This window comes from Lissotriton helveticus, chromosome 10 (genome assembly GCF_964261635.1).
Source record: "Lissotriton helveticus chromosome 10, aLisHel1.1, whole genome shotgun sequence".
Lineage (NCBI taxonomy): Eukaryota > Metazoa > Chordata > Amphibia > Caudata > Salamandridae > Lissotriton > Lissotriton helveticus.
Genome location: NC_136071.1, coordinates 972,104,998 through 972,121,438, shown reverse-complemented (window position 1 = coordinate 972,121,438; position 16,441 = coordinate 972,104,998). Strand labels below are relative to the sequence as shown.

At 42.8% G+C, this 16,441-nt stretch overlaps 1 protein-coding gene across 2 annotated transcripts in view; it reads right to left on the bottom strand.

Annotated features, from left to right (window-relative positions):
* The window catches only part of AKAP9 (A-kinase anchoring protein 9), a 647,464-nt gene that overhangs the window by 200,043 nt on the left and 430,980 nt on the right, over positions 1 to 16,441 (bottom strand). For both annotated transcript variants that reach the window (XM_078663639.1, XM_078663638.1), the window contains one exon: positions 11,474 to 11,986. In XM_078663639.1, coding sequence (XP_078519765.1) covers positions 11,474 to 11,986 — 513 coding nt within the window. The remainder of the gene's footprint in view (positions 1 to 11,473; positions 11,987 to 16,441) is intronic.

Below are 16,441 nucleotides of genomic sequence, written 5' to 3'. Positions count from 1 at the left end.
GAGTGGTACCACATTTGTAAATTAAAAAGTCCTTTCGATTTGTTTTCTACTTTAATCCAGACCACTTGAGCATTAGTTCTTATTTCTGGTGGCACAAAGCTTTGAATGAAATCTGCTCTCTGACCAAAGTAGTGCACGGCTGTGGGTTTGAATTACCTCCACTTAGAACATTTAATAAATTGCTGTGTTACAGCAGTGTAACAGTGAATTACTTTCTAGATGAACTCTATTTTGAACTACCGAGGTCCCTCTAGTTACTTTTCTGTCCAATCTGTGTACCAATTATGTCTAATAGAAATCTGCATCAACAGTTAAAAATAGGTGGAATCTTTTATATTTATGGTTAGCAGGCTGCTCAGTTCATGGACTTGTGTTTACTTTTCTTCAGTTTTTATCAGGTACTTTGTACATTTCTTTCCTCGCTTTTAGTAAAGAAAGTGTGCCTTTACCCTGTATCTCTTTCTTAAACTACACACCCAAATTACAATTTGCACTAACTTCGATGCAGCTAAGCGGTTTTATTTATCAAGGGCAACAGCTATATTCATTGTGGCTTTTAGCGCTGGAACTCAGGAATAGAACTAACAAATTACTCAGCCACTGCAGTAAGGAAGAGAGGCTCGTGAAATACTACAAATGACCTTTGTACTGAAACTGCTTGTACTGAAAACAGACTGGTTTTCATACTCCAGAAAGTGGCAAGTAGAGGGGGTGAGTGTCTGACATTAAAAACGGACAAAACATGTTTAATTATTATTTACTGCTTGTCCCGGTGGTGGGACATCCCTCAAGCTGATACTATCAAAGGTAAAACTTGGAAGAGAAACAATAAAAACTGTTGCTATGTAAGTGAGCCGTTACTATATGCTTCCAACACCTGGGTTAATCAACTGCTCTTGTTGAAGGGGTGGTCTACCCATAGCCTAGCAGTGTAATTGCTGTTCAGCTGATTCAAGTGCTTATCAATAGTCACTGATATAGTACTTTGCACATTCAAATGACATCTCTTTCTAAAGGTTAGCATCTTCAGATTGCATGCTTTCCCAAAAGGAATGCTCTGTATTCCCAAAGCAATTCCTAAAACCCTCCATGAAAACCTGACTTTGCAGTAAACCGCCCGATAATTGTCTCTTTTCTTTCGAATGGCCATTGTCTGCATGCCTCCTCTCGCGGAGGACAGCCTACTGTAAACTATATTCAAGTTTGCCCTAATCTTTAAAATGTTATTTCTGCAAAAAGCCCATAATTTCAAAGATCACAACTACTCCTTCTGAAAGTTGTTCGGAGCAGCATGCTTGAATGAATGAAAAATACTTTTAAAGCACAACTAATGCTAAATGGCGTCAAGGCGTTAATAGCAGTCAGTCTTAGGAAGGGAGAAGAAAGCAAGGAAAGAATTTGCTGACTGACCATTAGAGTGTTCAAGGCCTTGCGAAATGAAGCGTGAGATTGAAGCCTGAAGATCGAATGAGGAAGCGAATTCCACATCTTGCAGCCACTGAAAATGCTCTACCTCCTCATCTCAATGTTCTGTACCTAGGAACAACTAGAAGATTTTTGCCTGAGGAAAGTAGCAATCTAGAAGGAATGTAGCGTTGAATCAAATTCCTGAGTTGTCCTGGACCTATATTGTCCAGGGCTTTGTGAACCATACAAAAAGCCTTAAAGGTCATTTAATTGTTCACAGGTAGCCAGTGAAGCTTCCGAACCCCCTCAGAGACTGATTCTGGGTGGTAAGCACAAAGAAATTGGAGTAGATGTAAGTAATGGTTTCTTTGAGCGCACAAGACTAATAGGACTACCCAATAACCAATGGTTTAACCATTAACTCTGGGTTCTGAAACAATGGGCTGCCCGCCACAAGGGTCTTAAACGCCTTGTAAGCGGTAGTAACCACTGTATAGTCGTAACTTTAGTTACAAATTATTCCAGAGGGAGGGTTCAACTAAAAGACCAAATGAAGTGATTCTTGAAGGTCCAAAAGGGAAACACAGTTCCCTTTAGTCCTAAGGAAAGCAGACTCTTTGATGATGGTCAGACCCCTTGTAAAGTACAGTGTGATTTTTTAAACAAATAACCTCTTCTAGTGGATGGACAGCCAATGAAGGGCCTTCAGCGATAGGTGAGAAGACAATTCACTTTCCAGAGTGGGTACTTAACGTGGGAAGGGAAGTGTCACTGACAGACCCAGGAGAAGCATATTTTAATGGAGGGTGGGTAATGAGGATGGATAGTGACAATGAGTGATGCAATGTTTGTTTCAAAACACAAGTTGTGACAGATAGAGTGGGTGAGGTTTTGAGAAGTATGGAGTGGAAGTGGATGACCATGGTGGCCAACAGTACAGAGGCACTCTTTTTTTAAAAAGCTTTAAGCTAAAAGCCGGGCAGTCTGGCAGTAGCAACGTAATGCGAGTGTGTGTTTGGGGAGGCAAGGCTTAAAAGGATTTGTAATTAAAGTGAACAAGTTACTTACCATTTGTAATGCTGTTTCTGGTGGTTACTGTATCTAACCCCTGATTCCTCACCTAGTCAATATACCCCCTAGGAAACACAAGGAGATGATAGACGGAGTGCTGAAACTTTTCAGACACTCACCCCCAGTCACAGATCTGGGTTGAATCCATCATGGTTCTTTAGCTAACTTCGCCACCTATATGCAAATCAGTCTTGATCCTGTGCCTCATGGGAACAGTCCAGCCCGAAATACCAAGCCAGGTCTTCCTTGAACCAGAAACAAGCATCCTAGGACCGGTTTCGGGGAAACCCCCCTTCATCAGCCAGTCTAGCTTGAATCCAGTGGCAAAGTGAGAAAGTGACCCACGTCTGGGCATACCCTGCCAATTTAGGAAACACAAGGAGATAATGGACGGAGCGCTGAAACTTTTCAGACGTTCACCTTAATCACAGATCTGGGTTGAATCCATCATTGTTCTTTAGCTCACGTTGCCAACTCAGTTCAGACCCAGCCATATGCAAATCGGATCACTGACATAATATCGAATTCACAAATATAGAATTACCAAAATATCGAAGACAAAATATAGAATGCAAAAATATCGAATTCCTATCTACAAACAGGTAAGTACAAAAATATCGAATCAAAAATATAGTTTTAAAAAATATAGTTAGTCAAAATATCGATTTTTTTTAAATGTCTTAAAAGTAATTTAAAAATAATGAAATAATAAATATAAGATTTACTATTACCACTCCAGTGAGTGCAACAGTAGGGAAAGCGCTGGATAGCGTAGGGGTAAAAATTACTATTCAATATTAAATTACTTACCTTCAATTCGATATTTTTCACCGCTATATTCTGTCCATTCGATATTTTGTCCATTCTAGATTTTGACTTCAATATTTTGGTAATTCTATATTTTGAATTGGATATTTTGTCTTGTTACCATGCAAATCAGCCTTGACCCTGTGCCTTATGGGAACAGTCAAGCCCGAACTGCCAAGCGAGGTCTTCCCTGAACCGGAAACAAGCATCTGGGGACCGGTTTCGGGATAACACCCCTCATCAGCCAGGCGAGCTTGAATCCAGTGGCAAAATTACCAAGGGCCCACGTCTGAGCATAGCCCGCCAATTTAGGGTGAACAAAGCAAACAAAAGGAGATGATGGACGGAGCGCTGAAACTTTTGAGCCACTCACCCCAGTCACAGACCTGGGTTGAATCTATCATCGTTTTTTAGCTCACTTCACCACCTCAGTTCAGACCCAGCTATATGAAAATCAGTCTTGACCCTGTGACTGATGGGAACAGTCCAGCCAGAACTGCCAAGCCAGGTCTTCCTTGAATCGGAAACAAGCATTCTGGGACCGGTTTCAGGGTAACACTCCTCATTAGCCAGATCCTTGACTGGGGTGAGTGTCTGAAATGTTTCAGCGCTCCGTCCATCATCTCCTTGTGTTTGCAATACCCCCTAGGAGCCAGACTGGGTGTGGAGATGTTTCCTAGTAACTTCTTTCGGTGTATCAGTAGGTAGTGTCGTGTGGTTCAGAATGGTTTCATCCTACCCCAAAAGCAGCAAGCAATATAACAACCACCACATCCGTGTGCCGACATCAATTTCTTTCCGATATGAGTCCGCACCTTCAAACACAAACCTAGTAATCAGATTGTACCAGTTTGCAGATCTCTAGCAAAAAGTTTCTAAATAAGGACCAAAGGAGTCCATTCCACAGAATGAGGAAAAGGGAGGGTCGGTGTGGAATCTGTGGTAAGATAGAGTATCCACCAGAAAGAGCATTACTGAAGGTAAGAAATATTTTCTTCTGATGGATACTTCTTCTTGCAGATTCCTCACCTTGTGAATAGATACAAAAGCTGTACGTCCACCAGCTAGAGGGTCTGTGGAATGGATCACAAATCCAGCGGGACTGAATGGGCAAAGTGCCCTTCTCACTGGACCTGGCTATCCAGGTGGTTTTGCTTCGTGATCATGTAAACGGACATCCACATTGCAGCCTGGCAGAATTCCAAAACTGGCACAGCACATGCTAATGCAGTCGTAGTGGTTTTGGCCCTGGTGGAATGAGCAAGGTAGACTTCTGGAGGCTGTTTCTTATGAAGTGCATTGTAGATCTTAATACAAAGTATAATCCATGTGGAGATGGTCTGTTTCTGTGCTGATCTTTAATTCTTTGCCCTAGAGAAACTTACAAAGAGCAGATCGTCTTCCCAGTGCGTTTTGGTGCGATCGATGTAAAAACTTAAGGCTCTCTTCCTCCTTGATTGATGGAGAGCAGTGAAGAACGTCAGCAGTGTGATAGACTGGCCAACATGAAAAGGTGCTTACAACTTTTGGAAGTAATACTGCCTTGGTCCTTAGCACCAACCAGTCAGGGAAGGTGGTGCTGTACGGTTGATAAATGGAAAGTGCTGTCAACTCACTCATGCTATGGCATGACGTTACTGTAATGAGAATCATGGTTTTAAATGTGACCAACCATAGAAAACAACTGTAAATTGGCTCAAATGGGGGGCATCACAAAGAATTTTTTAAGGAACGTATGGCTCACTCCTTACAAAAAAGCGCATCACAAATGGTGATTTAAACAAAGATGGTTTATCGTACAAATGTAGAAAGCCTAGTAAGGTCGACAAATAACCTTTAACTGTTGCAAAAGCAAGGCCTTGCTGAGCCAGAGACAAGGAAAAAAGAACATTTGATAACTGAGCCTTTAAGGGTTGTTTTATGATGGGAAGAACAGCATACAGCAAGCTTCTTCCAGCATGCTTAGTCTTGGCAGAGCAACGCCTGGCTGTCATATTCACATTCACTACTGCAGGAAGGAGTTCAAAGACCATCAACTGTAAGAGCTCATATGTCCAAGCATGGAGGTGTAGGTTGCCTTGTCTTGCTGTTGTGACAGAGGGCTTCCTGAAGAGGCAGCCAAATTGGAGGGCAGATGCTCAGGGCCAGAAGTTCAGGGAACCACACTCTCCTGACCCAATTCAGAGCCAATAAAATCACTTGTGCCCAGGCATTCTTGATCTTCTTCAAAACTTTGGGCAGGAGAGGTGGAGGCAGGAAGGCATACAGGAGTCCAGAGTTCCAGTCTACCCAAAAGGCGTCTCTTAGTGAGTACTGCCTTCGGAACTCCAAATCACAGAACATTTGGACGCGTACTTGGTAGTGGCAAAAAAAAACAACCAAGCCATGGCAGTCAGCACTGTTGAAAGGCAAGCTGTACCATTTCTGAGTGCAGCCGCGATTTGTGATCCAGTAGACAATGCAGGATGAATTATTCCGGCTGGCCTTTAAACAATCTGCCAGGTTCTGCACAATTAGGGAGATTCTCTGACAACCCAGCTGGTTCCAGAGGAGCAGAGCCTCCAGGTATGGGATACACAACCCCACTCCACCTTGCTTGGTGCAGCACCACATGGCAGAAGTGTTGTCTGTGATAAACTGTACCCGTGTTTCACTGATGCATGGAATGCTGGCTTTTGGTGCAAAGCAAATAGCCCGCAACTTCAGCAGGTTCATGTGGAAGCGGCATTCAGCCACAGACTACAATCCTCTGATCTCCACCTGTCCCATATAGCCTCCCCAACTCAGCCACAATGCATCTGTCTCAATCTCTTGGTGCAGGAGGGGTAGGAAGAGGGTACTGCCACCGGTCCATCTGCAGTCTAGCAGTCACCAATACAGATATTTCTCAGTCTTCTCTGACACCTGAATGGAATCTGAGAGCCTCCCTTGGTGCTGAGCCCTCTGAAACTTCATATCCTACTGCAGAGTCCACATGTTTCACTTGGTGTGGTAGACCAGTAGGATACAAGAGGCCAAGATGTTTCAGAGCTGCTCTCACTGAGACCCTGGTAAAGCGTTGAAAAATTGGAGCCATAGCCCAAATGTCCAGGACTGGCTAAGGCAGAGGGAAGGATCAAAATATAAACATGTCCAGGATGGTACCAATGAAAGGGAACCTCTATGAAGGAGTCAGGTGTGACTTTGGCACGTTGATGGAGAACCTCAGATTTGTCAAGAGACTGTCCGTCTGGAGGTGGTCTATGACGGTCTGTGGTGAGCCCACCTTTAACATCCAATCATGGAGGTAGGGGAAAATAGGTAATTCCAACATCTGAAGATGGACAGTGACCACCACCACTGCTTTCGTAAATACTCGTAAGGCCAAAGGGGAGCACCGAGAACAAAGTGCTCATGGCGTAATTGGAACCACAGGTCGCATCTATGGGACTGCAGTGTAGGAATGAAAAAAACAGGCATACTCAACGTCCATTGCCACCATCCAGTTGCCTGGATCCAGGGCAGGCAGCAATTGTGCCAGAGTGAGCCTCTTGAAATTGTCCTCTGTGAGGAAGAAGTTCAGAGTGTGAAGATCTGAAATAGGCCAAAGTCCTATGTCCTTCTTTGGCACCAGAAAGTAACGCGCGGAGCAACCAGTCCCAACGTCTGAGCTGGCACCCTCTCTATAGCTCCCTTCTCAAAGAGAGGTTTAACGTCATATTGGAGAATTGACAAGTTTCCTACGTAAGTCACTGTGGTGTCAGAGGCATGTCTGGAGGAGTGCAAAGGAAGGGTACGGCATAGCCAAGTTGAACAATTTAGAGCACACATCACCTCAATGTAATCCTCTGCCACGCATCAAGTTAAGTTATCTAGCCTCCAACAGGTTTACTGTGTGTCGCTGTGGGCAAACTAAAGGGGTTTTTGAAGAGGCGCCACTGAGGCTGGTGGCAGATTGTATAATTCCGGGTGCCTGGATGCTATCGGCAGGATCACCAAACTATGGCTCATAATGTTTGAGAGGTCTGTTAATGGTGAGGCAAGGCCTGATGTAGCCTCAGCTGTAAGCCTCTTCCGAAACCTGGAAAGGGGCGTTTGTGGAAACTGCCATGAAGGTGGTGCTAATCAGAGGTATCAAACTGTTAACTTGCTCACTTTAAAGTGTTTCAATGCCAATTCTGCCTCATCTCCGAACAGATGGCTGCCGTCAAAGGTCAATTTGATGAGTGATTGTTGGGCATGTTCATAAGTGGTTGTTGGACTTCACTTGAGAATCTTGAAGAATGTATCCAGGTGTGGCGCCAAAGCACAGCAATAGTTCCAAATGCCCTACCCTTTCAGTCGGTAGTGTCCAGGCCCGACCTAACCAAGTATTTTGCTCAGTCTTGGCCATCCTGAATGATTTGAAAAATTTCAGGAACACAAACTGGGACTGCTGGCAAGATACTGGCCACCATTTCCCACAACACGCAAATAATGGAATGAAATAACGCTGAGGGCAAAGATTGCCAATGAGTACATGCACTTTCCAAAAGCCTCCATGCGCTTCTACTCTGGGGTTGAAATCTGCGGCGGTGTTCGAGAAAACATTTGGGTTCAACCCACTGGGTTGGGCCTTATCCACAAGATAAGGCAAGAGCCTGGCTTCACCAAGGTGCCCAAAAGAGTGTCCGCCAGTGCTTCATTAAAGGGGAGGAGAGGTCTGCCATGGCTGCAGTATCTTTGTTTTTTTATAAGATGATGGAGGTCAAGTACTTCTGCTACTTGTCTTATTACCCTGCCAAATGAGGCAGACTCCTCTGTAGCGGGCCAGAGGGATAATTTAGGCCAGTGTCAGACAATATATCAAGGTAACAAGCCTCTTGCCGATCATGAAACATGTTTCCAGCATCATATTATTGAGAGGTGTCATTATCATTATTATCTTTTGGCACTGGGTCTGAAAATCTGAAATGTAGAGAAAGTGTACTGGATTCTGATTGGGGTTGAGTCATATGCTGAGGTTGGTGCGAATTTGTGCGAGGTCATGTTGGATTTGCTTCCGAGTCCGAAAGGATTACGGGATCTCCTTCCAGCTTTGGTGGCGCGTTGCCGGCATCCACGCATGGTGCCCCAGCACAGGTCTTGGGGCAGCAAAGGGTGTCGGAGCGCGCAGTGGGCCAGGAGCTGGAGGAAGCACAGTCAGTGTCTAGGACGAATCTGGCAGAGGTAACCTGACAAGAGGCCTCCTTCAATCCATGAAGCCCAAAGGTGCTCTAAAGGTGTTTGGTAGAGTACTGAAGATCTGCAGCATGGCCTCTTTAACTAGCGTCTTGATTGGTTCTGAGGTGGGAGAGATACTATGACTTTGAGTGACCCTGCATGACTTCTCCTGGGGAAAGTGGGTGGAAGAAGGGGAACTATGTTTCAATTTCTTGTGCTTTTTTGGGGTTTTACGTACCTGAGGCCTTAATTACGACCTTCCTCAGGAACAACCTCAAGGACAAGAATGTTTCCTCAACTTTGTCCAGGACCATGCCTTTCAAGACCTTCTATGGTGCACATGACAGAGATTGGTCTTGCGGTCCCAGATGGTGTTAAGATTCATCCTAGCACAGTTGCTGCATGATTTCGAGTCATTCAAGAAGCCCAAACACCTGGCACAGACGATGCAAGAGTCTATCACTGACATGTGTTTGTGGCAATTCTTTAAAGGTATAAGAACCTGTCATTTTGGGGGAGATATGTCCCTTGGACACTGGAAAAGTTAGAGAAATGTTTCAAAACAGTGTTAGAAGACAGAAATCGAGGCAGGGAACCCTGGATTCGCCTTGAAAGGAGTAAAAAGAAAGACACTGACATCGATTAACAGAGGTAGTGGTTACATTGTGGTCCAATGTCATTTCTGGTGCGGAATGGGCTTGATGCAGATACTCAATGACACCTACCGGCGCACAAGGAAATTGCTGAAAAAATATCTGAATAAAGTCTTGTGCCTGGAGATATTTACAAGGTTATGAATCTGGGGTTAGAAGTATCATCAACACATTTGTATAGGGGAAATAGAAGTGTGAAGGAGCCATACAAAGAGTGTTATAATAAAACGGTTTACCCATATCCAAATTGTTAAATAGGACTTTGTTGAGTGAAAGGGGAGTAAAGTCAAATATTTATTTTGTCCTTTAGGAGATGTTGCATTGTACTGGAGATTAAAGACTACTCACAAGCTAGAGTAACACAGCACTTGAGAGTCTCTCACACAAAAAGAGGGAGCTACATTGCACTGGGTTGACCTCAGAAAATATTTAGAAAAATCCCAAAAGATTAACAAAGGACGACAAACATGAAGTTGATTTCACATATGTTCTGCACTCCTCAAATCGAGGAGCCTTGTTCCCCAGTTTCAAACTGGGCACCATGCAACTTTAGTTAAGCTAGAAATAATGTGTGACTAAGAAATGTAAAACAGAGAAAATACCTGTATTGGCGCTTGATGTGAACAAGTGATACCTATGTAAATACATCCCTGATGAAGTTCCCTTGTGGGATGAAACGTGTTGGGTGGGCTGACATACTGATTACCAAGTGGAGATGGAAATTGATCAATAAAAGCATTTTTCGTATATCTGAAGACTATGACTGAAATCTGTTACATGGATCCATGAATCACGGACTGGATTGATTTTTGCAACATTACTAATTGCGGGTTTTAGAAGTATAATTAACAATATCTAATCATCTATAAAGGATTTTGTGTTATTCATATTAAAACATATTGCTAAAAACACTTTTATTCAAGTATTTTGGAACAAGGAACCAGAATTCGGGAGACTCGTCGCTAGCTAAATGAGAAGGATAGTCAGCTATTTACGTTCTGAGACAAGGTAAAACAGACACTGATCTCAGGCACTAAGAATGACTGCCAAGTGGAGAGGCAGGTCAAAAAGTGTGGTGAGGCATGACAAAACTCTCAATAAAAAAGGATTGAGGTTTATTAATATAGGATTGGAATTACCAAGAGGAACCAAAGTAAGCATTCGCAGATTCAAGAATGGATACAATGTCTACTTGGATTTCTCTGGAAAAGAAGGCAAGATGGGGAATGGACAAAGAGGGAGAACAAACATAGGATTATTAAGCAAAGCAGTGAGTAATATGTTGCTTCTATATCAAATTTTGAAATTGAAATAAATGGCAAGTTCTGCAGATTAAGTACATGCATAGCCGCATCAACTACATATTTGGGGAGGGCATAAAACATTTAGGCGAAGAATTGGGTGTGTGTGTGAAAACGTCCAACATAATAACTCTTTAAGAGCAAATTGTCCTTCAGACAGAAGTTTAAAAAATAAATATAGAACATTATCTGGGAGGGTCTACTCTGTTCACTTACAAAATGAATAGACTTTTTTCTCCGCTCGTGACACCTTAACTGGAGGTAAGGTGTGATGCAAAATAGTCTTCAAAACCACCCATTTATCAGCATTAAGACTTTTTCCTTTAAAGGTTCTGCTAGAATTAGCAAGGTAATAGTTGATAAGGAATTCTTTGCACATATGCTGGAAGTTTAATAAAATGTCTCCTTTACAATACAACATTCACTGCGTTACACCAAGTAGAGCAGCTGGGTATTGGTTTGTAGCTGATCAATATATGGCAAGGAGGGTCAAAGTCAGTGTCACAGTCACAGACCTATGACAAGGGCGACTAGAATTATGTGATTCTGCAGTCGCAGCTTGTTTCGCATTAACTCTGGATTTGACGCATTTGCCACATAATCCGTCTTCTGCTGCATAATCTGCAGATTTTAACCAAAATATTTTTTTTCTAGCTCAGACATTACTAATTTACTAAAAACCTGGAGATATCTGTTCATGCACAGTGGAAAGCCCTACCAGTTAAGGCTAGCTGGTCATCTTGCAGCTTTTTATTTCTTTATTTGGTTGTTAAACAGATACTAGTGAGAACTACTATAAAAAAAATTAGCTGCATTACACCGCATAATTAGATTTTTCTTGCTGCATAATCTGGTGCTCCTCTGCCGCATAATTTCAGGGGCAATGACCATGACTTATCAAGGCATTATGTGGAAGCTAGCAATAGTACCACAAAACAACTCACTTTAGCATTTTACTCCATTTTACGGGGGTGAATAGTAAAAGGCTACCAATGTCCTCCTTTCAATCACTGAGCTAACATAGCTAGGCGTAAAGAAATATAAAACACTAACCTGTTTGGTGCTAAGACTTTCGATCACAGCCCTCAACGCATCACATTCTTCCATCAAGGCTTGAACTGCAACATATTGTTCCCTTCTCAAGGAGTCTGCCTCCGATATGTGCCTGGCTTCCATGTCCATAATTTCAGCAGCATGCAGTTCCTGCATCTGTCCAATCTTTTCCGTGTACTGACTTATGACTTCTGTGACTGTCTCTGAAGATTCATTTTCTGGGCCTGTCAAATCAATTTGAATTTCTGCATCTTTTTGGTGAACTGCGATGGTTTGATTGCTGTTATTGACACTCACTGGTGTCTCTGTTTGGGATGAGGCAGCAGATTTAATAAAATGTGAACCATCTACAGACCAAAAACTGCCTGGATTAACACCAGTGTTCTTCTGATCTAGTCCAATGTGCTGTTCACTACATTGTCCATATTGTGCCAGCTTAATTTCTGCTTCAGCCAGGCTCTTTTTCACAAGACACAAGTCTTCCTGAAGACGAGTAAAACTGGATTCCTTTACCTAGAACAAAACAACAAAAAAATGGGATTACTACACTTCTACAATAATGAATATCAAATTAAGATACAAGAGTAACTTTTGGTCAGATGTTGACCAAAATTGGTGGTCAGCTCAATGAAATTATTTGAAAATGGTTTCACACCCAAATAAGCACATTATAACTACACACTGCTAATTACATTCAGTGCCAATCTTAAAATATGCAATATAGATCTGGTTTGTGAGTATGTCACATTTATTGAAGCCATACTAAACAACAGATTCACTAATAATTTTATAACAATGAAAAATTGGGAGAGATGATTTATTTAGGATAGTGCATGAAAGGAAATGTAGATGTTTGGCTGCTAACTAAGTAGCTGTTAGGATACGCAGGTAGAGAACAAAATAAGAAAGTTAGAAATGTGGGTATTAGTTTAGGGGGCGAAGACTCACCTTAAGGAATAACTACAATCCTTGTCAAGGTGAGCCACTTATGTCACTGACTTAACCAGAGCTGAACTCTCTGGTAGCTATGGAACAGAGCAGCAAGGCTTAACTTAGAAGCAATGTGTAAAGTGTTTATGCAGTACCAAAACGGTGATAAAGTCAAAGCACAGCACAAGAAAAATTATAAATCAATTTAGAAAGATAGAATAAATTTTACTAAATAAAATAACACCAAAGGAACACAAATTTCATTAGGGGAAAATGAAATATGAATTTATACAAGTAACAGTTAAAAACTGCGCCAAAAAGCATTTAGCACCAACCAAGGTCACCTGATCTCAGTAGACCCCTACCTGGGCGCAATTGGAGGCCGACCATGATGGAGTGTGGGTCGCCTACAGAAACGAGGTTTGACACGGTCAGAAGTTTCACCTTCTGATTTAGTCTCTGAAATGGATTGCCATGATCTTCAGCTGGGCAAGGCAGCAGACACTGCCCAGGAAAGGCTCCACAAGGTTGATTAGCTGTTGGACAAGGTCCCAGTTAAGCTGCTGACTTTTGGCGGCAAAGTTCTGAGTGACGGTGGTGACTCCTGACTCCTCTCTAACCAACAGGGTTAATGGTCCCAGGGGTTACCCAACCCACTTTTGCAGCATTTGTGTGTGCCCTACTGCAGAAGTCATAGAAAATATGCCTCAGTACACTGATATACCATTTAGGCTAATGAAGTTGCCACTCAAAATCTTTTTGCAGGCTTGAATCTGGTCATTTGACGCTGTGATTTGTCCTTCAAAGATCAAAACAATTAGTTAATTAACAGTTGGGTTATTGTAACAGCGGTTTCTTACTAAGTTATGAAATCACAAATTATTGTTTCACATGAACACTATTAAGACGCCCTATTATTCTTTCTGTTGTATCTGCGGGGTCTGTGACTGTCTACTTTGCAAGCATTCTCCATCTACAGAGCAATGATCTAAATGATCTAAATATTACTAACTGTGAACAATGTGACCTGTCCAGGTGCAGAACCTTTAGTAGAAGGCAGGCCCCACACAACAGTGCACACTACCTCCAAGCTCGCTTCCTCAGGAGAGAGTTGTGCATGCCAACGTTTTGCAATCAGCTATTTATAAGCAGCACAGGCTGTTAGAAATCCTTCACCTGTGCCACAGCTGCCCAGCGGGTGTGGCAGCCCCATGGTGATCACTGTACTACAGTATAATTCCCGTAGCAGGAGTTGCAATTAACGTATTAAGATTCGAAACCAGCGTAACATGAGCCTACATTTCTTGAAGTATTAAGATTTTGTGGATATCTAAAGTCTAATATTCAAATCAGCGTTGCTTCCAGAATCTAGATTTTCTTTAACATTGTCCAGAAAATCAAATTTCTTTTTTTTTTACGATGCAGCCTATATGTGATGTACAATGCATCTTTCTCTCTTTCGGTCTTTGGGTAGGGTATGAGGTTATTTTTATTAAGAAGTTTTATAAAGCTCTCAGCTAACCCATTGGGGTTTTCCGGTTCTAAAATATCAAGTCTGGTCTATCCTGGTTTCACTAGCTCAGAACAGCAACGTCTTCAGCTGTCTATAAAAGATAGTCAGTGATGGATACTTCTCAGAGTTTCTGGGAGGGTGTTCCACAGCTTCGGGCCCAAAAAAAGCAAAAGAGCAGCTTTCTATGCATGTGAGTTTACCTAAAGGGATCATGCACAAAGAAAGTTCACTGGAATGGAGGGAAGAGGAGGGGTGATAGGCTTTATTGAATTCATGAAGCTACCTTGGGTCGCCCCAGCTCTTGGTCTGAGATCATAGCTCTAGGTTTTAAAGTTTATTCTCTTCTCCACTGTGAGTTCCCTTAGAAGACAAGAGGCCGAGGAACTTTTCAGCAAAGCAGTCCCTTCTAGCCCCATCTAAGAGTCATTTAAGACTGTGTCCCCTCCTAAATCCAGACTGGGAAGGGTGTCAATTTATGACAAACTCGTGTGTAGGCTGGACCAATCAGGTCCTTGATTTTTTTTTTTACCATATTTTATTGGCACTTATACATTGACGGTGCATACAATTTTACATATCCTGGTTCAGTCTCTGATGTGCCTTCCTCCATAACCCTTTCCCAACAGAACTATCCCCCCTCCTCCCTTGAGTTGCTTGCTAATAAGTAAAATGTTGAAGATGCGTGCAAAGAGGTTGTCGGGTTCTAGGGCCCCAATAAGCAGATATTGGCCTGCTGTTTCTCTCAGATGCGTGGGGTTGGTTGTTCCTCTTGCTCGTCGCCCGGGTCCGGTGTTGCCACCCTCGGGGTGTTCCCTTTGCTTTCAGTGTATGTGTCTGCTGCCACTAGTTCCCCCACAAGAGCCTCCCATGCCCTGGCTTTCTCTGTCTTACCTATTCCCTTGCTGGTCTCTCGGAGTAGCAGTCGCCCCTCTGACCCCGCCCATCTTTCGAGCTCTTTCCTCCAGGTAGTGAGTCTTGGCCCACCCGGCACCTTCCAGTTCCTGGCTATCTCCCGCTTAGCTAATATATAGGCAAGGTCCTGAAACTTTCCTTCACCCTGTTTCTGGCTGTGTGAGGGAACCACCCTAGGTTGGAAGTGTTCTGGGGTTTGTGGAATTTCTTTGTCAATAAGGTCGCTTATGATATATCTAAGTTCCCCTCAGAATGGTTGCAATACTGGGCAGCTCCAGAACATATGGAGTATGTGCGCCTCTCTTTCTTCGCATCTGGGGCAGGCTTCTGAGTCCACACCAAAATACCTCGTAATGTGAACCGGCGTTAAATATGCCAATTCCAATTTAAAAAAGTCTTTATTTCGATTATTAGTCATAAAAGACAGTAATTTCTGACAATAGTATTACAAGAGTAAAACCCATCTTAAAACTGTCAATAAAAACGGTTAAAATATAAATAACAATGTTACTTTAAGACCACAGTAAGATCGAATTAAATCTGGCATAATCACAAGACTTTTTAAATAAACTGAATAGGAGAACATTGTTAAAATAATCAATCAACCAAGCCAACTAATACAACAATCTTTAAGACAGGCAGCCCATACCCTTTTCCCGAATGGCCCAGGCCCAGCTCAAAAATGTAGATACCCCAATTACAGTGATCTCTTCGCAACCCGATTTTAGTAGCCTTTTAGCGGCCAGTGCAGAGTTGGTGCCCAGAGATCTACATAAGGGTTTGAGCCACGAACTTCGGGGCAACTGGTAGGCAGGGCAAACATAAAGAAGATGATTAATATCTTCAGTAAGCTCTGGGCAGAACGGGCAAGCCGCACTTAGTCCGGGAGACCATTTACAGGTAAATTTCCTTGTAGGGAGGGTTTCAACTCGAAACTGATGGTAAAGTTTGCGATTTCTAGGTTTAGTTATTAGATCCCAATAACTCTCCATCACGGGTTCGTCTTTAAGGTCACAAAACACTTTACTCAAAGATGAACCAGTCAGAGCAGAGAACCGTTCATTTTTAATAAGGTTCCAATAGGCAGCTTTAAGGCAGATTTGGATGGGAAAGACGCAGTCTCGGGGCATTCCCATAAATCACTCATCCCCATCCTGACAAGCAGAGATTTAATACTGCCTAGCCATACTATTTTGTTTGCCTTATCCAGCCCCCTAACTTCAGTTAGGCCCTTAGCAAATAAGGAAAGTTCGGGTGTAATCCATAGCCACCTCCAGAACGACAACATCCTGAACCGGGCAATGTCCTCAATTGGCTGGCAACCCAGATCTAACAAAAGGGAATCCTTGGGGTGGATTTGGGGAGGCCTGTAATCGATCTCAAGAATTTATTCTGTGCCTGTGCTAGCTGAGACAAGTTAACTCTGCCCCGTACAAAATTGCAGGAATGATTTTGGTGGTGTACATTTTAACAACAGGAACAATGGGTTTAGTGAATGATAGACAATATTCTTTTAGCAGGACCCCAGCTAGTTGAGAGTGCTTCAGCACCAATAGTTTTAGCTGCGGAGACCAGCTCAGATTCTCGCCAAAGGTAACTCCCAGGTAGGAGAA